The 26,320-nt window shown below is 36.7% G+C and overlaps 1 protein-coding gene across 3 annotated transcripts in view; it reads left to right on the top strand.

Moving 5' to 3' along the window:
- LOC150076514 (trafficking protein particle complex subunit 11-like) overlaps nt 1-26,320 on the top strand; it is a gene marked incomplete at its 3' end in the record, with an annotated part of 510,629 nt that overhangs the window by 245,425 nt on the left and 238,884 nt on the right. For all 3 annotated transcript variants that reach the window (XM_090388020.1, XM_090388018.1, XM_090388019.1), the window contains 1 exon segment: nt 12,759-12,849. In XM_090388020.1, coding sequence (XP_090244146.1) covers nt 12,759-12,849 — 91 coding nt within the window.

Raw genomic sequence — 26,320 nt, forward strand, 5'->3', positions numbered from 1 at the left:
ACAACTGTAGTATGGATGAACAGGAAATAGTTCTGTGTATATAAAACTAGATAAAACCACAGGTAGTCCAGGTGTGAATTCACTGTGGAAATAATAGTAAATGAATCTAAGGAAAAAAAAAAATCAGTTGACATTATATCCAAAGGTAGAGTAATTAAGAATCCAGTTATGAAGTGATGTAATTCCAGGGATATAAGTAACGTGGTTACTTATATCCCTGGAATTACATTACTTCGTAATTCCACGTTACTTATATCCCTGGATATAAGTAACGTGGTGACTTAAGATCCATAGGTGGTGTAGTTAGGATCCAATTATAAAAGAATAGGAAATAAGTCTATGTATATGAAACAATTCCAAGGAAACAACTATAATATGGACGAACAGAAATTAATTCCATGTGTATAAATCTAGATGAATCTACAGGTGTGAATTCACTGTGGAAAGAATAATAAATGAATTCAAGGACGAAGTACCAGTTGACATATCCAATGGTAGTGTAGTTAAGAATCTAATTATGGAAGAACAGGAAACAAGTCTATGGACATGAAACAGTTCAATCTTAAGAAGGAAGAACAAGAAGTAATTCCAAGGAATCAAAAATTTGGATGTCTCTATACCTAATAGTGATGTAGTTAGGAGATTGTATAAAGTGATATTTACAAAGTTTAGTGGTAAAGACCAAAGTCACTAAAATCTGAAGGCTGCTATATAATTTCAGTGGAAAAACTAGAGATTGATTTTCAATGGTGTAGTATGTTAACACAAGCTTGAAAAATCCAGGACCCAATGCTAATTCTGCATATAATATAAACCTTAACTTAAAACATATTAATAAAAGTCAGCAAAGACTCAACATGGGTAGTTAATTATAAGTAATTTCATGAATGATTATTAAAACAAATCCAGTGGATACATGAGAAAAGTGAAAACATAACAGTAGAAACTTAGTGAGTAAAGAAATAAGGTAATCAATCTGAAGCAAATAGTTACATCGGAAATCATGTATAACTATTACTTACCAAGTAGTGGAATTCCACCAGATAGTTTTACAACTATACAGATACGTTTATAACTGACTAGTTCATAGTAAATTATAACTGAATTTATTTCTGTTAAAATGGGAAACTATATTGAAACAGTATTTTACAAAGTAGATAGGGATATTATTGTTGAAAAGCTTATTATATAGCTTGGTGAACAATAGTTGTTTACTACATATGTAAGCTAATCTGATGGTTTGGGTACATATATTTTTATGTATTTTGTTGGAAATATTGGAATGCCAGTTGGTAAGGTAGATGGCATCAAAGTTAAATTTATTTCTTTTATCATATATGTCAATATTATATGAAGGTGAATTAGTGCTAATAGTAATATTGAGGTCAAGGAAGTTGGCTATGTAATTAGTGGAGTTTTCTTCATTTAGTTTAAGTTCATTTGGGTATACAGTTTTGGCTATAGGTTCAAAGTTAGTATTTAAGACTAGGATGTCATCTACATATCTGAATTTAGCAACAAGCTATAATTAGGATTATTTATGGTGTATAGTTCTTCATAATAATGCAAGAATAGGTATGATACTAAACTGAATATTTGGGAACCCATAGGAACCCAAACTTACCTATAGTTTGTTTATAGGTACGTTTACCATCGAAAATGTAGTTATTGAGTAAACAGAGGTTTACATAGTTGTTCCAAGTATTTTCATTTATGTTTAATTTATCTTTGTATATGTGATAAAGCTGTTTTAGCACAAATATCGTTAAATTATGTGGTATGGAGATAAAAAGGTTGGTGAAATCAAATGTTTCTATGTTTGTTATGGTAATATTAGATTTGAATGTGTTGATGATAGCTAGGTTATTATTTATTACCCAAGTAGATGTGAGATTATTAAAAATAGTTTTTAGTAGTTTGAGAAAATGTTTGGCTGGAAGGTAGCAGCCACTGTTTTTAGCGCTGGTAATGAATCTGAAACCTATGGGTTATTTATGGAATTTAGCAATCATATAGAGAAATGGTAGGGTTGAGTTCTGTAATTTAGTATGTAGTTTTTTATGTAAAGCAATTAGCTTTTTAACTGTGGCAGAAGGATTAAGATGGCAGGGAGTGAAAGTGGAGCTATTTTCTATTTCATTTTTAAGTTGATTACAGTAAAATTGTTTACAAAATATGGCAAAGTTGTTGGAAGCTTTATCTACCGGGGCGATGATAAAATTGTCTTGTAATTCTATTATATGTTTTTTAAGGTTGTAGTAGGGTGTGTAAGTTATTGTACAGTTTGTAGGCATTAGATATAGCTTTTACTATGTCATGATATACGATGGTGATCCAATTTTGGTATGCTTCATGTGGAATGTTGTATTTTGAACCAAGTTTGTTAGCAAAATGTATTAGATTTAAATATAATACTTTGTTGATATTATTAAGGTTAGCTTTATTTATAGGTCTGTATTTAAAACCTTTGCTCATAGCAGTTTTTAGGTCATGGTTCTTAATAATGTTAAGATTGCCTATAATAATATGCCCATGATATTGATCAGTATATGGGGCATAGAATATTACCTATGTTAGTAGCTAGTTGTTTATAGTTAAACAAATTTTTAAGCTTAATGGAGGATTGTAATTGTAAGAATGATGTATATCAAATTTGTATAGGCTGTTTGAAGCTAATAGGTTATTCTGCATATTGAGTAGGGAGGACCAGGGTATATTGTTGAACCATTTTTGTGTAAATTTAATATTGCAAAATTCAATGTAGTGGGTAGGAAAAGTTTTAGTTGGATATTGTTGAACCTGAATTTATGACAGAATGAAACTAAAGTTTTAAAGATAGATATTTTGATGTGAAGAAAGAAATGGTGTATTATGGGTAAATTAAGAGTAGTATGGTCCCAAGAACTGAGTAAGTTATTAAAATCAAACTTTATATTTTTGTATGGATTGTGCTTTTTGTTACCACGTGAATATCTGTGTTTTCTAGCTAGCATGATATGACTAAGATTAAATAATTTGTAAATACAGTGTTTGGTGTTTAAAGAACTATTGCTAAATAAAATCCTATTGTAGAATTTGTTGTTCAGACCAGGGATTTGTGGATACACATATAAATGTTTTCATAGTAGAGTCTGCTGACGAGGCTACTAGAGACGGTCGTGTTCCAAGCCGCTAAGTGGATTTTTCTTATTTATTGATTTGAAATTATTGTTTTTCTAAAACTTTTGATTTAAATTTAGTAGTATAACATTATTTTGTGATTTTCTGATTAACTTGGTGTATTTATTCTTTACTCGGCCTTGTAATTGCATAAAAGTATCGGTAAAGGTTTCCACGTGTTTCAACTCCGCAACCGTTCATAATTTTCCCGCCATTGTGATACGATAGTTGTATGCCGTACTAGATAGCGTTAGTTGAACTTCGTTAGCAGTTAAATTGTACGTTTAAATAAATACATATAACGACTTAGATTACAAACGTAATATAATTAATTATATTTAACATAATTAATAACATAATTAATTATAATTAATTAATAAATTAATAGAATCATGACTCAGACCAGAGCAGCAAAGCAAAAGGCTCAAGCTAATGGAAGCGCTGTGGCTCAGAGCAGAACTGAGGGGGGCAGTTGTCCTCTGACTCACAGCCTTATAAAATGCACTGTTTGCTTGATGTTTGCAGAGCAATCGGGTACGGGACATGATACTGCCAAGGGGGATGTCTTTGTGTGTGCGCGATGCAAGGAGTGTATCGATATCAGGCAACAACTCGACGTTCTTGTGGGCCTATATGAGAGCTTGAAGGACAGGGTGGATGCCCTCGAAGAAACTAAATTGAGGGGCCCATCAAGCTCTCAGCTGCCCACATCAACGCCAGAGCTTACACTTGGGCATCGCGTGACACAGAGACAACCCCCAAGGCAGAATGCGCTGGTCCCGAAGGAACTAGTAGTTGTTGGTGACTCTGTTGTCAGGGAAACGGGGAACATGCTTTGTAAAAAAGATAGGTGGAACAGGACCAGGGTATGTCTGCCAGGGGCAAAGGTTGATGACGTTGTAGAACGAATATCATCTTTTAAGGGCACAAAAGGTGATATAGTTGTACACGTTGGCACTAATAATATTAAGAGTAGGAGACCGGCAGAATTACTTAACAAGTACAGGTCACTGTTGAACAAAAGCCGAGAATTAGGGTTGAATTTGAAAGTGTCTGCAATTCTGCCCAGACACGATAGGAGGGAGTATATGATGAGAGCCTTGTCGATCAATTCGGCCCTGGAAAGATTGTGCAAGACTCAAGGGGTAAAATTTTTTTCAGCCTGGACTGTACTTGTTAACAGGAGAGATTTCTTCTACAGGGATGGGATACACTTAAATAGAAAGGGTGCAAGAATATTTGCTGATGCTATCGAGGTAGTGTTAGGTGGGTCGGAAAACTGCTAGCTTGGGGGGAGACAAAGACCAATAGATTGACAGTAGCCACTGGCAGAGGTGAAAGAGATTCTTGCACTGCTTCTATTAGAATGAGCAGAAGCCTGAAAAACAAGATGCATGGTATTTCAGAGACTGCTGGGAGCCATTGCGGTACAAGTAAACACATGGGTTGTGTTAGGGTAGCTAAGAATAGAAACAGGTGCAGGTATACTTGCGTGTACACCAATGCTAGGAGTTTAGTAAATAAATTTGATGAATTTGAGGTATTGCTCAAAACATCAAAGGCAGATATTGTTGGGATATCAGAGACGTGGTGTCACACAGATATAAGGGATGCAGAACTGGAATTTGGGGAGTACAACGTCTACAGAAAGGATAGACAGGATAGGAAGGGGGGAGGGGTTATGCTATTAGTTAAGAAACACATAAACCAAGGAAGTGAAGCCAGTCGACATCGCTGGACAGTGCAGTGTTGAGTCAGTTTGGTGTGACATAAGCATTGGGAGATCAAAATTGAGAGTAGGAGTGTGCTATAGGCCTAATGACTCTGATGAGTATAATAAGGAACTGTACAGGGAAATAGAGTGGGCCAGTAAATCAGAGAGTCTTATAATGGGAGATTTTAATTTCCCAGATATTGACTGGAATTTGGAGGCTGGTTACTCACACACTAGCAGGGCTTTTGTGGATTTATTGGATGATTGTTTTCTACATCAGCATGTTCGGGAGGCAACTAGAGGGAGTAATACTCTTGATTTGATTATCAGCAGTGATTCTTCATGCATTAAGAATCTGCAGATAAATGAACCACTAGGTGGCAGTGATCACAGTGTGCTGAAGTGGGATTTACTGAAAGAGGTAACTACCATTAGGGGTAAAGGGAAGGGTTATTGCTTCCGTAAAGGCGACTACGATGGACTGAGACAGTATTTAAATTCTATACAGTGGGACCAACTGATGATGTTACCAACAGCAAATTCAAAATGGGAAGCATTCAAAGAACTTATCTTGGAAGCTACTAGGCTTTACATACCAACTAAGAAATATTGTTCAAGGTTTAGGCCAAAATGGATGTCAGATGCGCTAATGAGGCATATGGCAGAGAAGAAGAATGCATGGGATACTTACAAATTAACACATGACACAGAAGCCTATGATAGATACAAGTTGATATGCAACCAAGTTACAAAGGAGGTTAGGCAGGCGAAGGCAGATTACGAGAAATCCTTGGCAAGGGATGCAAAGAAAAACAGCAAAGAGTTCTTTACTTATGTAAACTCTAGAAGGAAGGGGATGAATCAGATTGGTCCACTTGATATTGATGGGTCAACTGTTGATGATCCTGCTCAGGTAGCTAACAAACTAAATGAATATTTTGCATCGACATTCACACATGAGGAGTTATTGAGCAAGGGGAATGCCAGAGGTGTATTCAACTCTAGCAGTAAGCTACAGAATCTTGAAATAACTGGGAGTAAAGTGGAGGAGAAACTGTTGAAGATAAACACAAGAAAGGCACCCGGGGTGGATGGGATCTATCCAGTTATATTAAAGGAGGCAGCAAAGGAAGTAAGCAAACCCTTAGCCATAATTATGAGAGCTTCCTTGGACCCATAGACTGGAAATGTGCAAATGTGACCCCAATTCACAAAGGAGGATCAAAGGCTGACACAAGTAATTATAGACCTGTGAGCTTAACTTCTGTTCCAGGAAAATTAATGGAGGCACTGGTTAAAGAAGCACTGCAGGATCATTTAGACAAGACTTCAGTTATAGCTCAGACACAGCATGGTTTTGTTAAGGGGAAGTCTTGCCTGACCAACTTGATTGGATACTATGATGCAGTCACAAAAGAACTGGATGCAGGGAATAACTTTGATATTATATACTTGGATCATAGAAAGGCTTTTGATACTGTTGCACATGGAAGACTGCTACACAAATTGGAGCAGTGTGACATTGGAGGCAAATTGCTGCTATGGATAAAGGGGTGGTTGAGGGGGAGAAGACAGAGAGTGGTAATCAATGGACACTGCTCATCGTGGACTAATGTTATTAGTGGAGTCCCTCAGGGCTCAGTGTTGGGTCCATTATTGTTTTCTGTATTTATAAATGATATTGATGATGGTATATCAAGCTTAATGTCCAAGTTTGCAGATGATACAAAGGTTGGTAGGGTTGTCAAGGACACTACTGACACTATGCTGCTGCAACAGGATCTGGAAAGGTTGAGCAGATGGGCTGAGAGGTGGCAAATGAAGTTTAACATTGACAAATGTAAAGTACTACACATGGGAAACAGCAACCCCAGAGCAATGTATCAACTCTGTGGTACTACACTGACAGTGGTAGAGAATGAAAGGGACTTGGGGGTGATTGTGCAGGCAGATATGAAGTTCTCTGAGGAGTGCAGACGGGCTGCAAGAGTAGCTCATGGAGTATTGTCAATGATATACAGGAATTTTTCCAGCAGGGATAAGGAGGTGATTATTCCATTGTATAAGGCAGTGGTCAGGCCACACCTAGAGTACTGTATACAGGTCTGGAGGCCTCATTTCAAGAAGGATGTAGAGCTGCTGGAACGAGTACAGAGAAGGGCAACAAGATTAGTGAATGGAACAAAGGGGTGCTCTTACGAAGAAAGGCTTAAGTTTTGCAAATTACAGTGTCTGGAGACTAGGCACCATCGAGGTGATCTGATAGAGGTGTATAAAGCCTTGAATGGTTTAAGCATGCTCAATGCTGATGGGATTCTTCCTCTAGCTCAGAAAAATCACCTGAGAGGGCATAAATTCAAATTGAGGAAAGACAGATGTAGGATAGACGTGCGGAAATTTGCCTTTAGCCAGCGGGTAGTTGGTTGGTGGAACAGACTGCCATCCCTTGTGATGGAGGTTGATAGCCTAAATAAGTTTAAGGCTCAGCTGGACAGGTATTTTGAACGAACAGAGGGGTGAAGTGGAAGTGGGTTTTTTTTTTTTTTTTTTTTTTGGCTGATGCTGCATAAGCTTGCTTTCTTGCATCAAATGCCTCTACTAATGCTAATGCTAATAGTACTCACGTGTGTGGTTATCTTCAATGATTTTATGACAGCATTAGTGAAGTTGTGGTGGTGGAAGTGTAATAGTTTTAAATCAGTGTTGTTGTTTTTTCCAATAATTAGGTTTTTACTTTTTGATCTATGTCCATTAATTCTTATATTGAAGGAGTTAGTTTGGCCTACATAATTGATATTGCAAATTTTACAGGTAAGTAGATAAATGACATTTTTATTTTTGCAAAAGGGTATGGAATCTGTGCTATGGTTGATTTCAAGATTACCCGTGGTGGGGTAATCTCACGGTCAGCCATAGTTAGTACCTACTGAAAGTGATCCGAGGAGGGGAAACCCACGAACTGCAGGCGAGGTGTTGGATGACCACAGCTAATCGATGCTTGAGGTGAGTGAAGGCTCTCCTGGATGGTATGTGGCAACAGAAGGGCGACTGTGGCGCAACTCGCCAGTAATTGGAATGCTGGTGACGGGAGTAATGTGTCACAACACTCAGTACATAGAAAGCTGCTGAAAACGGGGCTGTGTAGCCGCAGGCCACTCCAAGTGCCCATGCTAACCACGGTTCACCAGCAACAGCACCTACAATGAGCACACTGGCATTGAAACTGGACCTTGAGTGATTGGAAGAAGGTCTTGTGGTCCAATGAATAAGGTTTTCCTGTTGCACCACGTGGACAGCCAGGTACATGTGTGTTGTTTACCTGGGGAAGTGATGGCACCTGGATGCACCGTGGGACGAAAACAAGCTGGTGGCGGTGGTGTCATGCTTTGGACGATGTTCTGCTGGGATACCCTGGGTTCAGTCATCCATGTGTCGGGCACTCTGACGTCACTTACCTAAACATCGTTGCTGACTAGGTACACCCTTTCATGGCAACGGTCTTTCCCTCTGGCGGTGCCATCTTTCAGCAGGATAATGTGCCATGCCACACCGTCCAGATTGTTCGAAATTGGTTCGCAGAACATGAGGAAGACTTCTAGGTATTGCCCTGGCCTCCAAATTTCCCAGACATCAATCCTATCAAGCATCTGTGGTTTCTGTTGGAACAGCAACTCCGATCTGCTGTGTCTCAACCACGGACTTTACAGGAATTAAAGCATCTGCTGGTTACATGTTGGTACCAGATACACAACACACATTTAGAAATTTTGTAGCGTCCATGCCTCGCTGGGTACGAGCTGTTTTGGCTACATGTGGAGAACCAACATCATGTTAGATAGGTGGTCATAATGTTTTGGCTCATTGGTGTATGTTTACACCAATAATAATATAAACTGAAGCACTACCTGCTGAAGCCACTGTATATGATGGAAAATTTAATAGTAAATTTTGTAATGCAACTAGATGCTCAGTGCTGACAGATATCAACTCCTGACTGACAGTAAAGAGGTCAAATGCAATTTAGTTTCAAATTAGGATAATAACCAGATCAGGATTGTAGCTTCTGCATGAAATACTGCTGATTACCCTAATAGTTATATTCATATGGTAACATACAAATCTTTTAGGAATATATTTACTGATCAGTTTTAGCTTTAAGTTATTCAGTTCACTAATTAAATGTTGGTCATTGTTACATATTTTGATTCCTTTATATATTTATTACATTTAATGCACTTTCTAAGAGATAGTAGAGTACTAATTTGTTAGGCTTATAGTACTGAAGTTGCATTCATTCCACTTATTGTAAAGTTCAGTATTGTCTACATTGTTAATTATGTTTATTTCCATATCAAGATACATTGCTTTATTACTATTGTTTGTGTGCTCTATTTCAAGATCTTTTTTGATACGTTGCATTAGAAATATCCTCATATTCATTGCAATCAAAAACTATAATGTTATCAATATATTGAAATACTTTTAACTCTGGTGTCTAAATTTCTTTTGTGATGGTGCAGGTACAAATTAGTCAGATCAAAGAACTGCTACCATTGCTATGCCTTTGTTTTGTACATAGATGTTATCCAAAAATTTAATGTAGTTGTTACAAAAACAAAGTACTACTAGTTCTTTTCAGTATTCCTTACTACAACCTAGATTGCTATTGAATTGGTCATAATTATAGTTTAGAGCTAATCTTAAATTTTCATGCAATATACTAGTGAAAAGGTTTTGGAAGTCAAATGTATATACCATTTTAATGTTATAATTTTTGATTATCTGAATAAAATTTCTGTTATTGCCAATGTATTTATTAGCATTCATAATATTTTCTGCAATAACAGCAAGTGGATAACTTTGAAATGGGCTTGTTTCCTTTTTTCTTTACTAAAATTCTGATTTGCTTCTTATCACAAACTGTTAGGCAGCAAAGGGACAGATATTCCCATATCACCTGAAGTGATGCATTAGGATGGCCCATGCCAATAAAAGCCCATGGAGCATTATTATATCGTTTTGAAGAAAGTATCTGAAAAGCATTAGTGACACTTTGAGTTGGCTCTTTTATCTGCTTACTTGGCCTTTCAGTGGAAGGCATCTTTGATTTTAGTGGGAAAATGAGATTAAATTTTGAAATGTTTCATGACTTTGTTCCTTTGATTTTATTTTATATCGGTAAGGTTTTAAGGGTCTTGTTTTATACTTGGGATGGATGCTACTTTTTGAATTTCAATTTTTTTAATTATTTATTATTTGGTTCATTTAGCTATTAGGTTTTTAGTTAAAGGAAATGTTTTATCATATTTATATATGTTTTGCAGTTTATTAAATATGGTGTAGTGATAAGAGCATTTGTGCTATTTTACACTTCTAACAGATCTCAGTACTGAAGCTTTGTTTAGTCCTGAGGTTGTATGATAGTCATGAAAATTTTCTCTTGCATAAACATGGCTTAATATAATGCATTAAATATCATGAATTAAAATAGCTACATTTACATTCTTGTTTGTTTCTTTTTGAAGTCTTTAATAACACTATATATAATGTATAGATTTCTGCTATAGCGTCATGTTTATGCGTAGTCAACTACTAAGTAGTTACAAAATTGGCATCATTTAAGTATGTTTCATATTGTGAATGCCTTCACAATGAAGTTACCATGGGATTGCACTACCTTGAATAAGTAATGCTTCTCTAATAGAGGAGACTACTGTTACTTATTCTCAGCGAATACCACCACCACCCAGGCAGCACTGTTTCAGAGCTTATTGGCTCTTCATCAGTGGATGGGCAGGTACCCAGTTGTGAAGTATAATTCCACATATATGAGAGATGCCTGATGGTGTACAATAATTGAAAATTACATTGTTTAGGGATATAGCCTCAGGTTACGAAGAAGGTAACTAATGTACAGGTTTGTGCTATAGCATCATGTTTATACGTAGCCAACTACTGAGTACAGGTTGACCCTCACTAATCTGGTTCCACCGCTAATTCGAACATAATTTCAAGTTTCCCAGGTCGGCGCACTGACCCGCCACTACTGTTTTGGTGGCATTGGTTGCAGCATCAGCTGTTGGTGCGAACTCTTAAACACTGGCAAGTCATTCTCACTTGTTTTTCTGCATTTATTATTATAACCTGCTTACATTTAGCCCCAGCCATGGTTCAATGCATAAAGGAAGTGCCTCTCATGGTGGAAAGTGCAAACACCGTACATTGTCCATAACTGATAAAGTTGAACTTCTGAAAAAATTCGACAGCGGTGTGTCTGTGAGAAGCTTATCCCTGCTTAATTGTAAATTCCAGAAATTTCTCTCAGTTCCTCTTATTTTAGTTATTTTCTTTTAGCCATTCCTTTTTAGATTTTTTTTTTTTTTTTACAACACTTGTATATACAAACTTGCAGAAAAAACAACACAATATGATGGATAATACGGCGCCATAACGAACTTGTTTCTTTAATAATACTTACAAACTTGTTGCAATGTTCGAGAGTTTATTTTATTGTAATTAGTTTTATTGCAGTGCTCACCACACGTGCAATAAACTAATCACAAATGACCTTCATATGCATGCCGTAATAGTGTCACACGTACATGGCTGACACGGCTTCTCAAGAAATAAAGTGACCAACATATGTGGCCACGTTGGCCACATATATGCTACATAAAAAAATACTTTTTTTTTTTTTTTTTTTTATATTTTAAGCGAAAAAACGACAACACTGACATTACAATATTTATTTTAGAATTACTAATCAAATTATTTGCTAAATATTTTTTGGCCCCTGGGGAATTTTTTTCTTAAACTAGCTTGGCAGTCACCGTGTTAAAGGTAGTACGAACGTTTGTTTGTTATTTGGCTTTTAGGAGCATTAGCAACTAAGGTCATATTGCTCTGAAGGTAGGAGGAGGCGGTTAGCTGTTGGGTAAACTAAAAAAATTGTGCTAAAAAAAATGCTAAAATAACCGCCAGCGATCCAGAAAACTCACCAATCCAGCACCCCACAGGTCCCATTGCTGCCGGATTAGTGATGGTAAACCTGTAGTTACAAAATTGCAACTACTTAGTGGTTGGCTACATATAAACATGATGCTATAGCACAAACCTATATGTTAGTTAACTTCTTCTTAACCTGAGGCTATAATGCCCTGAACAAATTATGTAATTTTCAATTACAGTACAGTACACCCTCAGGCATCTCTCATATTGTGGAGTTGTACTTTGCAACTGGGTTGTCATCATTGCAACACCATGGTACCTGCCCACCCACCGATGAAGAGCCAATATGTTCTGAAACAGTGCTGTCTGTGTCCAGTAGTTTTCTCTATTAGAGAAGCATTACTTATTCGAGGTAGTGCAGTACCATGGTAACTCGTGAAGGCATTCACAATAGGAGATATACTTAAATGATGCCAATTTTGTAACTACTTAGTAGTTGGCTACTATAAACGTGATGCTTTAGCACAAAACTATATGTTATTTAACTTCGTAATCTGAGGCTATTGTCCTAAACAAATTGCGTAGCACTATATATTTAAATTGAGTTCTCTGGCTCACTGTACTATAGTTTTCTGTTTATACTTACAACTAAATGCACTATATTATATCATCCATTGTGTTAAAATTTTCATCTTGCATTGCATTTGGCAACCAGTTATGTAGTAGGATAGCCAGTAATTTCAGGTTTTAAAAAATTCAGAATCAGTTTTTGTCTGAATTTAATTCTCTTAACTGGTCAGTCCCTAATTAATTTGGTTAATAAATGGGTTACTGTATTAACTGTGTTGCTTCAAATTATCTGAAAATTCTGGTTTGTAATTTATTTCTTCCACTTAAAATAATCTTTTTGTATAAGTTTTATTTATTTATTTTTTAGCATGTCAAAGAATATCCTAGTCCTGATCCACTCATGGGTATAGAATCATTGGAGTTTTATGGTCAGAGACCATGGCGGTTAGGTAACCAAAGTAAGTAAAAGTAAATTTGAAAATTCATTATAAAATCACATTTTCTCCTTCCAAATGTTATATTTTTAATAAATATATATACATAGATTATAAAAATCTTTCAAATTTGCATTTCTTTAACTCCAGCTGACATTAATTATATAATGCATATAATGAAGATTGTATAATGTATATAATGAAAGATTATATTATGTATATAAAGAAGATTATATAATGTATATAATAAAGTATTTAATGTGCATTGTACATTAAATACTTAGATATGTAGGGTTAGTATGTAGGGCATTTGCGTCATGTATAGGTAGAGTGGGGGAGGGGAGGCAGAAGGCTGGGGGTAAAAGTAGAAGTATGGGGCGACAGAGTAGATGTCCCCAGGTGGTCAATGAGGCATGTCCATGCCTTACCAGAAGGAAGAAGGTTGGCGGGGGGAGAGAGGGGACAGGGTGTCTCCCCTCCTCCCACCTGGGTTTGGGTTTAAAGTAATCGAGTCAGGTGCTCGATTTTGTTCACCAATATGTCTTGGTGGCAGCGAACTGCACGGTCCAGATTGGTGTGTTCCTTTGACAAGTCCAGAGTTGAGGTCATTCATACGGTTGTAAGCCGTGTCCTTTATTCTTAGTAGAGTTTGTTTCCTTGTAGGTTCCACGATGCAGCAGTCACGACACTTAGTCATTATCAGTTCTCAGCTTAAATTTGTTTTATTGCTGTTGGCCACTGTTTGGTTGTTGTACAATGAGGGTACGTGTCCTCTTGTAGAGGTCTTCTGCGAATTTGGAGAATGCCATGTATTGCTCTTTACTGTCGAGTAGGTGCGTTTCCCCTGTCTCTGGGTAAGAAGGTGATCCTGGAGATGAGCCGACAGCGAAGGTCATCGTAGAGCCGGCAATCGTGCTCTCAGACTCTCCACAGCAGCAGCAGGGTCCTCTGTGATGTCCAGGGCTGTGAGTTTTGCCTTGAATGCTCCATGTCCAGTAAGTAAAAAGGTTGTATAGAGGCCCGGTGAGAACCACAGCGGGGCCTTTGGATGTAATTTCTCCACGTTGGGGAGAAATTTCCTAGTGATCTCTCCCTTGGGAGAGTTGTCTCATCTAGATTACCATATTTGTGTGAGGTGGGCAGTGAGTCTTTTCTTCTCGGTCAGCAGTTGGATCTGCATTGAAGCCCATGAAGGTGCAGGCATTCCCCTTAGATAATTCATAGAGGATTCTGATTCTGTCGTGCTGGAGTATGAACAGGACAGCATTAAAGATGAAAATTATTGCTGATCACAAGCATAGGAAATTAGATTGGATGGATGGTTGAATGGGTTGAGCAAGCTCAGTGCTGATGGCATTCTTCCTCTTGCTCAACCTGCACATAGGAGGGTACATAAACTCAAATTGAGTAAGGATGGTTACAAAAGTGATGTGCAGAGGTTTCTCTTCAGTGAGTGGGCAGATTGCTGAAACAAACTTACATCCAGTGTTGTGGAAGTGAGTAATTTGAATAAATTCAAGGAAGAACTAGATAAATTATTGGAGAGGATTGATGTGGGAGTTTTTTTTTTTTTTTTTGTTGATGCTATATAAGCTTGCCTTCTTGCATTATATATGTTACTACTACTAATGTAATTAGAACATTTTAAAATTAAAGAAAGTGGCAAAGATAAAAATAGTTGACTACATTAATTATTTTAAATCAATGAAAATTGATTGTAATGGATGAGTGCATGTGCTATGTAGTGGGTGGGAAGATTTCTAAAGCTTCTGATCGTGTTTAGCATAAACTCTAAATTTAGTGAGTGAGAAGGGCCATTTTCAATAGCTATTAAGCAGCCTTTTTTCTTAGTTTTTTTAAACATGGTTTGTCATTTTTTTGTTACAAATTAGTAGGGTAATTACACTGGTGTGCAAAATTAAAGGACCAGTCAGGTTTTCACCTGTAGTTTCTCGTTGGAGTGGTCTGGATATAGGAAAAGCATGCCAAAGGAACCTCGTGAGGTACAGAAATGATGAAGGAAACAAAACAGTACACAGAAATGGAAACAAAACGGTACAGAGGGACTTATTCAAAAATGGCAACATAGCACTGGCTGCCATGGTACAGATGCATCACTGCCAAAAATGGAACAAAGGGAAGAGGCAGTCCTCAGTAGGAGATATGGCCACCTCTAATGTCGATGCAGGCTTTGCACTGCCTGTCCATACTTAGAACAATGTTGTTGATAAGTTCTTGGGGTAACATCATCCATTCCTCTGTCAGTGCCATTTTCAGCCGATGAACATTTTCTGGTGGGTGTGGATGTGCAACTAGGCTTTTCCCCAGAGCATCCCATATGTGTTCGATGTGATTTAGATCGGAGGAATGGGCAGGCCAGTCCATACGAACAATGCCCTCACTTTTCAAAAGCATATTACAGCAGCAGTACGATGGGGTGTGGCGTTATCATCCATAAACACGAACTCAGGGCCAATGGAACCTTGGAATAGATGCACGTGGGGAAGGATTACCTCAGTACAGTAGCATGCACTCGTTACAGTACTGCCTTCCAGTATCTGGAGTTGTGCACGTCATTGGTTTGCGGGGTGATACCCCGCAAACCAATCAGCTCTTGATCTGGTCCCAAAAAAGGATGTTTTGATATGCTTGTACCGACCAAGTGAAAAGAACTTAATTAGTAAGAAAGAGAGTAAACACAGTAACACAAAAAACTGACACAAAGCACAGATATTTAGGAGATAACATATATTAAAATTAGCAAATACAGACGCTTTCGGCTACTGTATATAACCTTTTTCAACTAATTGAGCACTGGCAAGCGGTTTTTATGTGCTGTAGCTGACCTTTGAGTATGTAAGCCTGTGAGGTCATGGAAGAGGGGGAGGGGAGAAGGAGAAGCAGGGTTGATATCTATTTGCTAAATTTAATATATGTTATCTCATAAATATATGTGCCTTGTGTCAGTTTTTTATGTGTTACTGTGTTTACTCTCTCACTAATTAAGTTCTTTTCACTTGGTTGGTGCAAGCAAGAAATCATTATGCAAATGAGTGGGTATTGAATAAAATTGGCAGGTCTAAAATTCTTCTTCATAGCATCAGCAAAAGAAAACTCAAATTTTTTTGGTCATATAGTAAGAAAGGAAAACTTTCTGTTGAAGAATACAATGGAAGTAAAAATCAAGGGGAAGAGGTGCAAAGGAAGACCTGCAAATAGGTGGAAGGATGGGATCAGTGAATTTCCGGGCATGACACTTTGTGATGTCACTTGTAGAGTACATAGGTGCCTCTGTAGCCAGGTGGGCAGGAGCAGCAGTGCGTAGCACATGCTTTTTGATTAAAGCGGGGTTCGAGCCTGTGACCACCAAATGCAGAGGATGCGGAAAGGTCAGGGAATGACCACCGCATCTCCATGGAGCAATATGGCTTTAGTTGCTAATGCTCCTAAAAAATAACAACAGCTTGCATTCATAGAGCACATGATTGATGCAGTTGAAGGAATTTGTTGGTCCTTCTTGTTAAACACCTCCCTGAGGAGCTGTTTAACAACAACTCCTCAGGGAGCTATGTGACTGGAAGAAGGAGTATAGTTAATATTAGAAGTTTTTTATTAAGTGTATAATCTATAAATTAATAATAATGTCAATGGGATTTTATAATAACTGTAACATAATTTTTTATCATAGTGTTGGTATTAGCAACATGATGCATGGAAGTAAAGCTTTTATGGCACAAAAAAAAACCACCCTACATTTCCATATTCATTCTAATAATATATCTAAACCTTCCTTATTCACGCTACCCATTTCTTCGTTAGGATGGAAATTTATTCCAACAACTGATTGCTCTGGCTGAAAGAAAATTCTTCAACCACCTTTTTCCAATTTATGATGTTATCAGCATTTAGTTTATTTAACCCTTTAAAAATCTTATACCCTTCAGTTAAGTCACCATGCAGATGCCTAGTTTTTTAGACTTCATTTTACAAAAACCTAGTTTTTCTTGGTAGGAATATCCTTTTGTGCTTCCAACTAATCTTATTCTCTTTTCTGCATCCTTTCCAGCAGATCTATGTCCTTACCAAAATGAAGTTTCCAAACTTTTATGCAGTATTTCAGATTGGCCTAACCATTGCCTTATACAATGGGATAATCAATTCTTGTTCCTGCTGGCAAAGTTTATATACTATTATTGTGAGCAGTGCAAACAGGCTGCTAGAACAGCTTATTTGCACTGTTCATAATTCATGTCAGGCTGTACAATTACCCTTAGATCTCTTTCAAACTCAGTTATGTTTTGGTATCACCCCAATGTAATATTCTGGGATTACTGCTATTCAAATGCAGTATCTTGCATTTGTCACTGTTAAACATCAGTTGCCATTTTCACTGTTATTTATCGCTTTTAAACCTCAGTTGCTGTTTTACAGATCTTCTAACTCCCATACCATGATTCCTGTTGTTAACCATTGTGCCTCGCCTTTGTATCATCAGCACACTTAGACATCAAACTTGAAACATATATAATATCATTAATAAATATTATAAACATTATGGAACCAAACATTGACTCCATGTGGACACCTACTCATCACATTACTCCATGAAAAGCAGTGGCTATTTATAACCACTCTTTGTTTCCTACGATTTAACAATTCCTTTATCCATAGTAGCAGACTGCCTGTAATGCAGCATTGCTTCAATTTATGCAACAGTCATACATGTAGTACAATATTGAAATGCTTCACTGAAATCTAGTATTTGATATCAAAATTATTCTTTGTATAAAGTTCCTTTGTAATATCCTGCTAGTTGCTAATCAGATTGGTGAGATATTATCTCTCTTTAACAAATCCATTGGGACTTATTTGCTTTGAATATCTCATTTGATGATTTCAAATCATCAAGTTCCAATCCATTGGCAGTGCCAAATAACACATCACAATGCAGATTCTGACTGCTGCAACCAATCCCATATCCAAAATCTATACTGGTCTGTTTAAACATGCTAATCAGTGGTGGAATGATGCATGCTGACTTGCCAAAAAAAGAGTAAAACTGGGCATAGAACCTGTTTCATAAGCACCCAACAACTGAGAACCTTAGAAATTTCAAAAAACTTAAATCAAAGGCACAGTTTGTAAGAAAAAAGGCTAAAAAAGATTGTTGGATTCAGTTCTACTTTAACAAAGAATATGAACAATCTGGAACAAAATAAAAAAAACTAAATGGTAGATTTCCACCCCATCCTTGTCAATACTGAGATGGAATGGCAAGATTTATCATCTTCAGTCGAAATAGATAATGCTCTGGCAGGAAATTTTGCACAAAGCTCAGATATATCTGTATATGAACCATATTTTCAGTTCCAGAAAAGTAAGGCTGGGCAATGCAAATTAAATTTCACTTCCATATAATTAATCCTTTACAATGTTTAAGTTCCAGGATGCTATAAACAAATCAACAAATGGGGCATCAAGTCCTGATAAGATTTATTACTTTATGCTGCAGCACCTAGACAAAATGGCCCTAAACTCCCTTGCTTTTTCTGATTCAGATCTTCTCCAAAAACTATTATCCTATTTCATAATGTCATTCAACAGTGCTTTCCCTAAACCTAGAAAAGATCAGACAAATGCATGCAACTATAGACTGATATTCCTTACTAGCTACTTGGGCAAGACATTAGAAAAGATGATATTCAGTAGACTCATATGTTAATTGAATCTCACTCAATCATCAATATGGCTTCTGCAAAAACTGATTCATTTTGGATGTTATGGTGAAAGCTGAGTGTAACATACAAGAACGCCTTTATCCGAAAAGAACACCTTGTTACGGTATGCCTAGATATTGAGAAAGCATTTGACGCCACCTGGCGCTATGGCATTCAAGATTTGTATGCCATAGAAAATAGAACTTTTCAAGTGAGTTATTGTAATGCTGTTTTTTCATCTATTGTCCAAAGAGAAAAAGGTGTATCATAAGGATTTATGCCCAGTGCTATACTCTTTGCTATTAGAATAAACAGTTTAGCACATAACATTCCAGGTAACATAGACATCTACCTTTATGCTGACGACTTTACCATATCTTGCCATTTACAGAATATGCATTCCAATTAAAGACAACAGCAGCTCACAGTAAACAAAATAGCATTTTCACAAAATGATATTGTTTATCACCTTCAAAAACTATAGCCATTCACTTTTGCAAAAAGTCACCTACATCCAGAATCAAAATATTACTGGAAACTCAACTGATATCCTCATCAACAATATCCGATTGTTAGGTGTAACATTTGACACCAAATTGACATTCCAGAAACATATACCATAGACTGTCAAAATAACGGCATCCCAATAATGGAACATTCGAGCTAATGACACATTGAGATTGGATGTTTACATACAGTGCAGATGTTTTTCAGTGCCGAAAATAGAAAATGGCAAGTCAGCGTGATTACTGTATTTGTGTACATTTGCCATTTTGAAAGTTAATTTTGTATTGATATCATGAATTATACATTTATTTTTTACATTTACATTTATTTGTTTTACATGCTGTTTTACATTTATTTTAAATTAAAAAACCCTCACTATGGTTCCTAAAGTTAATCAACCTCATACAGAGAAGAAAAGAAGAACAACATTAATGCTTAGCGATAAACTTGATATAATCCAAACTATTATATTAGGATCGCCTGGAAAGTTAATTCATATACCCATGGGTATTATGTCTGTAAATTGCATGTGTTCTCTAGTCGATTTGCCTATTTTGCTGGACAAAAAAACCGCAGTTTCTGTGGGGAAAAACCTTGCTATCTATGCCTGAGACCAAAACTCAGCCACAGAGTGAAAAAAGCCCATAAAAGTTCCTTGCATCATCGACGGGAGGAACTTTTATGGGCTTTGTTCAAGCCCGGTCTTTTCCATCCAATGTGAGGAGGATGGTGACAATACCACTGTGCTATCTCTGTTCTATCAAGATAACTTAACAAGATAATTTTATTATATCAGGTTATATCAAGATAACTTGATATAACAAAGAAAATGGAAAGGGATATAAGCAGAAATGTATTAATGACAAAATATAACATTGAATCATCAACGTGTTTGTTTTTTATGTGCAGTTAATAAAATTGCATTCTTAATATCTCTATTTCTTGTTTAGCCTCATTATTTCTGCATTAAGTATATTAAAAATAAAACTTTCTAGATAATGGAAAAATTGAAATAACAGCACCTTGAATCCCTGAAGGTGTCGTTATTCTGAAAGTTTACTGTACTACACAAACTCTCTGGATGAAAAAGCTGAACTTGCTTAGGTATGTCATCTGTGACATGGGGAGCTGATCACTATATCCTCTTCCACCTATACTGAGCTTTGATCAGATCTTGATTAAATTATGGAGCCCCAGTTTATGACTCTTCTTGAAAGACTCTGTTGGCTTGTCTCTGGGTTCAGACAAGTTAACAGAGTACAACATAGTGTGCTCAGGATTGCTCTTGGCATTCAGGACATCGCCAGTCCAGTGCCTATATACAGGGTGATTCACTACCAGTGCGACAAACTTGCAGGAGGTGTAGGGGGCACAAAGACAAATCGGAATCACATAGCATTGCAAGGTCCGAAATGCCTTCGCCATGCAGTAGACGACGTTGAACGGGAGGTCGCGTGAACAGCGATCCCGCTGGAAGTCAGCATTTGCAAACCGGTTCCCGAGGCAGTAGGATGGACGAGTATGCAAACATTGAACTGGCCGACATGCCCCTTGCGTATGGAGCTGCGGACTGTAATGGACTGCGCTTGTACCAGGAACGTTTCCTGCACAGGCGTGCTCCTCATCATGCGATTTTCGCACGTGTGCACAGAAGGTTATGTGAGACTGGTTGTTTCACGAGAGGTACCCTGAATCAAGAGCGAACGAAGGGGACGCCAGACAATGAGGAGAATGTCCTACATCTTGCAGAAGGCAATCCGAGTACGAGTACTCGAGCGATAGACCAACGATTGGGTATTTCCCAATCCACTGTATGGCGGATACTATCAACAAACCAAATGAGTTCATACCATCTGCAACGCATCCAATCATTGGAGCCTGCAGATTATCCACTCCGGAGGACTTTTGCTACTTGGTTTCTTCAACAGAAACGGTTCGCAAATGCTGACTTCCAGCAGGATCGCTGTTCACGCGACCTCCCGTTCAACGTCCTCTACCGCATGACGAAGGTATTTCGGACCCTGCAATGCTATGTGATTCCGATTCGTCTCTGTGCCCCCTACACCTCCTGCAAGTTTGTCGCACTGGTAGTGAATCACCCTGTATATAGAAGCCTTATGGTTAAAATACATAGCCTTCTTTCTCATCCTATCTGTTCATGCCTCTATGATCCTCAATGAGTAAATCTTTTTAGAAATAAACCTCATGAAAAGAAATGTACAGGAATCTGCCTAATAGAGCTGATTCAGCAAAAAAAAGAAATGTACAGGAATCTGCCTACAAGAGCTAATTCAGCAAAAAAAAAAGAAATGTACAGGAATCTGCCTACAAGAGCTAATTCAGCAGTGGAATATGCATGTATGTGACCAATGCTCATCATTACACAGAAATTGTACAACTTCCTTGGAAAATGCGGTTATCCTCCTGTAGTAACTGCTTCCTTCATTGGTGGGGGGGGAACAATCTCTGGACAGTCAAACCTTTCAGAAACTACATGTAACCCATGCCTTGACAAATGCACGAACTCTGCAAATTTATACTGATGGTTCTAAAATTGCAACGGCTGTGGTCCCACCATTAACAGTCTGTCTCATTACCATAGGAATGTAGTGCGTTCACTGCAAAACTATGCCATTAGATGGCTTTTACCTTTCTTACTAATGATTTCAATCCAAAGACCACAATAGACTACATGGACTCTGAGTGCAGTGATAGTCTTCCTAAACAATTTTCATATCCTTTGCATCCATTCGCAAAACAAATAAGACCTTAAATATTGCAACTCAATAACAATAAACAGACCATCATGTTCTTTGGCGGCGCCTCCGTAGCCAGGTGGGAAGGAGCAGCAGTGCGTAGCACATGCTTCTTGATTAGACCGGAGTTCGAGCCCGTCACCACCAAATACGGAGGATGTGGAAAGGTCAGGGAATGACCACCGCATATCCCGGAGCAATATGGCCTTAGTTGCTAATGCTCCTAAAAACCAAATAACAAAACATAACAAACATGTTCTTTGGATCCCTGGGCACATTGGTATACCAGGAAATGGGCATGCAGATAAAGTAGCAAGAAATGTCTCTGACAATGACCACATCTAGATTCTTTATACATCTTTATAAAAATTACACTAGTTTACAAATTTAAGTTTGTTCACTGGGATTTGAATTTCAACAGGTCCTACGGCCAAAATATGTTGCGGTGATTTCAAATATGACTTAGATTTTTTTCTATCACATCCAGATACATCACAGTTTAAGAAATGAAAATGTATTGTTTTTTTACGAAAGTATATAACTTTATTGTATTTAGTAATGACAAATTGATAGGATTACATTTTCATTTATCAAAAAATATGTAAATACTAACAAGTATTAATCAAAATTCTGAAACTTTCATTAATCAGACTTTTGTCTCTTTGTTTGAAAAGAACGTTTAATCGTTTTTCTTTTATGTACAGTGCTAGGTTTCTCTCTTTTTAAACACCAGCTGTAGTCACCCATCATGCTTGTATTCCACCTTCCCTGGTACCTCTGTTCCATTTCCTTTGTCCTGATGGAATCTCTCCCTTTATTCTTCGCTCATCTGTGCAAGATTTTTGGGGAAAAAAATCAAAATGGGCATGCAAAAAGTGAATTTTGATGCTCATATTGCAACCTAAATTGCAACTTTTCGAGTATATTTTGAACAATTTCTCTTAATCCTGTGATTTATGATTTTCTAGAAAGTTTTCTGTTACACTTTTAAAAGCAATCCAGGCTTCCCTTCCAACGTCAGTCATAGTAGTTTCAAACTGACTGTCTAAAACCAATTTTCTAATTTGGGGACCAGTGAAGATACCCTCCTTAAGTTTTGCATCAGAAAAACCGGGAAATTTACTGCAAAGGTACTTAAAGCAGTTGCTATCCTTATTCAGTGCTTTAACAAATTTCTTCATTATGCCTAACTTGATATGCAGTGGAGGTAAAAGTATTTTATCTGGCTTCACCAAACTTTCGTGCACAATATATTTTTTTTTGACTCCGGTGTAAGATTGTGCCTCTAAGGCCATTGCTTCTTTGTCCAATGCAGCACTTTAGCTCTGCTATCCCATTCACAAATAAAGCATGGCATTTTAGTGTACCCACCCTGTTGCCCCAACAACATACATAACACTTTTAAATCTCCACATAGTTGCCATTCGTGATCTTGATATTTAATTTTCTCCAGAAGCAACTTTAGATTGTCATAAGTTTCTTTTAAGTAGACTGAATGAGCAACTGGCACAGATATGTACTTTATCTCCATTATACACCTTTTAAACTAGTCTTAGAAGAGTCTATAAATAGTCTCCATTCACTAGGAACACATGATGGCACTTATTAAACCAGCGATATCACTGCAATATAGGAGAGGACCTTCTTGTGAAAAATACCGTATAAACTCCCTTTCATTGTATCATATCAGTAAATTAATAAGAGGAGTTTACCTCAATATAGTACGTGGAACACTTCCGTATGATACCCTCCAGAAATTAAAACGGAAAAAACGAAAAAATCGACAACTTACCGGTACAGTAAAGTAAAATGTAAATAATTAAAGTAAAATATAAATAATTAAATAATCAATTTAACACAATTCAAAATCAATTCAAAACAATTAAAATTCAAATTAACGCAATTAAAAGAATCTAACGAAAATATTCAAAACGATTTTTGAATCGTTTGATTTTTGAAGAAAGGAAGAAAAATCGTTTTGAATATTTTCGTTAGATTCTTTTAATTGCGTTAATTTGAATTTTAATTGTTTTGAATTGATTTTGAATTGTGTTAAATTGATTATTTAATTATTTATATTTTACTTTAATTATTTACATTTTACTTTAATGTACCGGTAAGTTGTCGATTTTTTCGTTTTTTCCGTTTTAATTTCTGGAGGGTATCATATGGAAGTGTTCCACGTACTATATTGAGGTAAACTCCTCTTATTAATTTACTAATATTATTATCAACGTAGAACATATTGAGTATTACAGCTCTGATTCATACTATCTAATTGTATCATATCATAAGATGATATGATACAATGAAATTGTATCATATCATTTTATGTCTAAGCATGCTAAAAGCATGTCATTCTTAGATATTAAGCCCAATATGACTTTATAAGTATCAATGATAAATATAGAAAATAAAAATGATTCAGCAGTGAACTCTGGAGGGGGTGGAATGCACAAATAATGTTACTCTAAGAAGAACAGTACCCATTGAATAACCAATCTGTCTTCTTCCACTGAATAATACATTTATACATGGCAGTAACTTACCATTAATGCCATACTGTTCCAGTTTGTGCAGCAGTATTTTATATGCGATATAAAATACTGCTGCTTATATTTAAAATACTTTTTACTTTTACTTTGTACAGGCATACCTCGAATAACGAATAGGATGCGTTCCACGAAATTACTTCGTTAAGCGAAACTTCGTTTTCAGAGGTAAAAATACTATGGCCAGAATAGGGATACGTTCCTACGTAAAGAAAATGAAAAGCTTTTTTTTCGAACAAAGAAAAGTTTTATTAAATAAACAGTCAACTTACATATAAAGTGAAATCACATTTTAAAATACGAGTCTAAAGTTGTTGTTTATGCTCTTTTTCTCTTTCATTTAACAATTGCCTATATGGAGTTATTGCATTTAACACTGATCACTTAACAATAACACTTCTTCCTAAATCAGGATCATTTTCACTAAAAAAATTTAAAACGTTTTCAATGTCATTTAAGCACCTTTTTAAATCTTTGGTTGTTAACACTTTTTCGGCAGGAACTTCTTTAACCTCGTCTTCATTATCTTTGTCTTCGTTGCTAACAAGGTTTTCTAAATCTTCCACTGAAAAACCATCATCTTCTGCATTCAATAAATTTCTAACATCCTCTTCATCGACATTTTCGAAACCTATTGATTGAGCCATCTGGATAACTTCATTTCTAATTTCTTGGATGTTATTTTCTTCTTCTAGTACAACTTCTGGCCATATTTTGTGCCACACTCCATTTAAGCATTTCTTAGTGATTTCTAAGAATTATCAATGTTTTCAATTGCGTTTTTAATGGTGTAGTTTTTCCAAAAAGTTTTAACTGTCATTTCCTCTTTATCCTCTAGTTCAGTTAAACTGCTTAATGTTCGACGCAGATAATAATCTTTAAATGATGCTATTACTCCCTGATCCAATGGTTGAATCAGGGAAGTTGTGTTTGCTGGAAGAAACACAACTTTGACAGGAATGCATGTGTCCAACGTGTTAAGATCAGTAGGACGTCCCGGAGCATTGTCTAACAACAAAAGAGCTTTTTCTTCAAAGTTGTTTTTTTTGACAATACCGTTTTACTTCAGGACAAAAGTGGTTAACAAACCAATCAGTAAATAACTCCTTGGTAACCCACGCTTTTCTGTATGCTTTCCATATTACAGGTAAATTCATTTTTATGTTACCTTTTAACGCCCTCGGATTTTCTGAATGGTAAACTAATAACAATTTTAATTTATAATTGCCAGAGGCATTTGATCCAAAGAGTAACGTTAAACGGTCTTTGGCTGCTTTGAACCCAGCAGCTGATTTTTCTTCAATAGAAATGAAGCTTTTTGTTGGTAGCCGTTTCCAGAACAAACCGCTTTCATCAACATTGAACACCAAATTTGGAAAATTTTGACGTTCAATGATTTCCTTTAGTTTTTCTGGAAACTTATTTGCAGCTTCTCCTGTTAATTTTACACTATGAATCCTGGCCCGTTTTTTAAATTTCTCGAACCAACCACGAGAAGCCCCAAAGGTTTCCGTAATTTCTTCAGTTTGTTTAGATTTCAGGTGATTGAACTGGAATATATTTTTTTTTATGTTAAATGGGGCTTGAAATTGCCGACTTTGTTATATCGAAGCTTCGTTATCAGAGGTAACGTTAACCGAGGTATGCCTGTATATGATTTAAAAATTATTTTTTGCATCCGGTTCTTTTCTTTCTGTATTATAGTATCCAATCAGATTGGTCAGACAAGATTTACTTTTAAGAAATCCATTGTGTGACTGCAGTATAACTGCATTCCTGTCTGGATGGTCATGTGGTAATTCCATAACAAGCAACTTCATTATTTTTTCTGCAGCAGAAATCAGGCTAACAGGTCTGTAATTCTTCATGTCACCCTTTGATTTCCCCTTGTGAATTGGGGGTACATTTGCACATATCCAGTCCATAAAGTCCATAAGGACCTTCCCTGAATCCAAGTATGCTC

The sequence above is a fragment of the Mastigoproctus giganteus genome, chromosome 13 (assembly GCF_048544385.1).
Source record: "Mastigoproctus giganteus isolate SK-2022 chromosome 13, ASM4854438v1, whole genome shotgun sequence".
NCBI lineage: Eukaryota > Metazoa > Arthropoda > Arachnida > Uropygi > Thelyphonidae > Mastigoproctus > Mastigoproctus giganteus.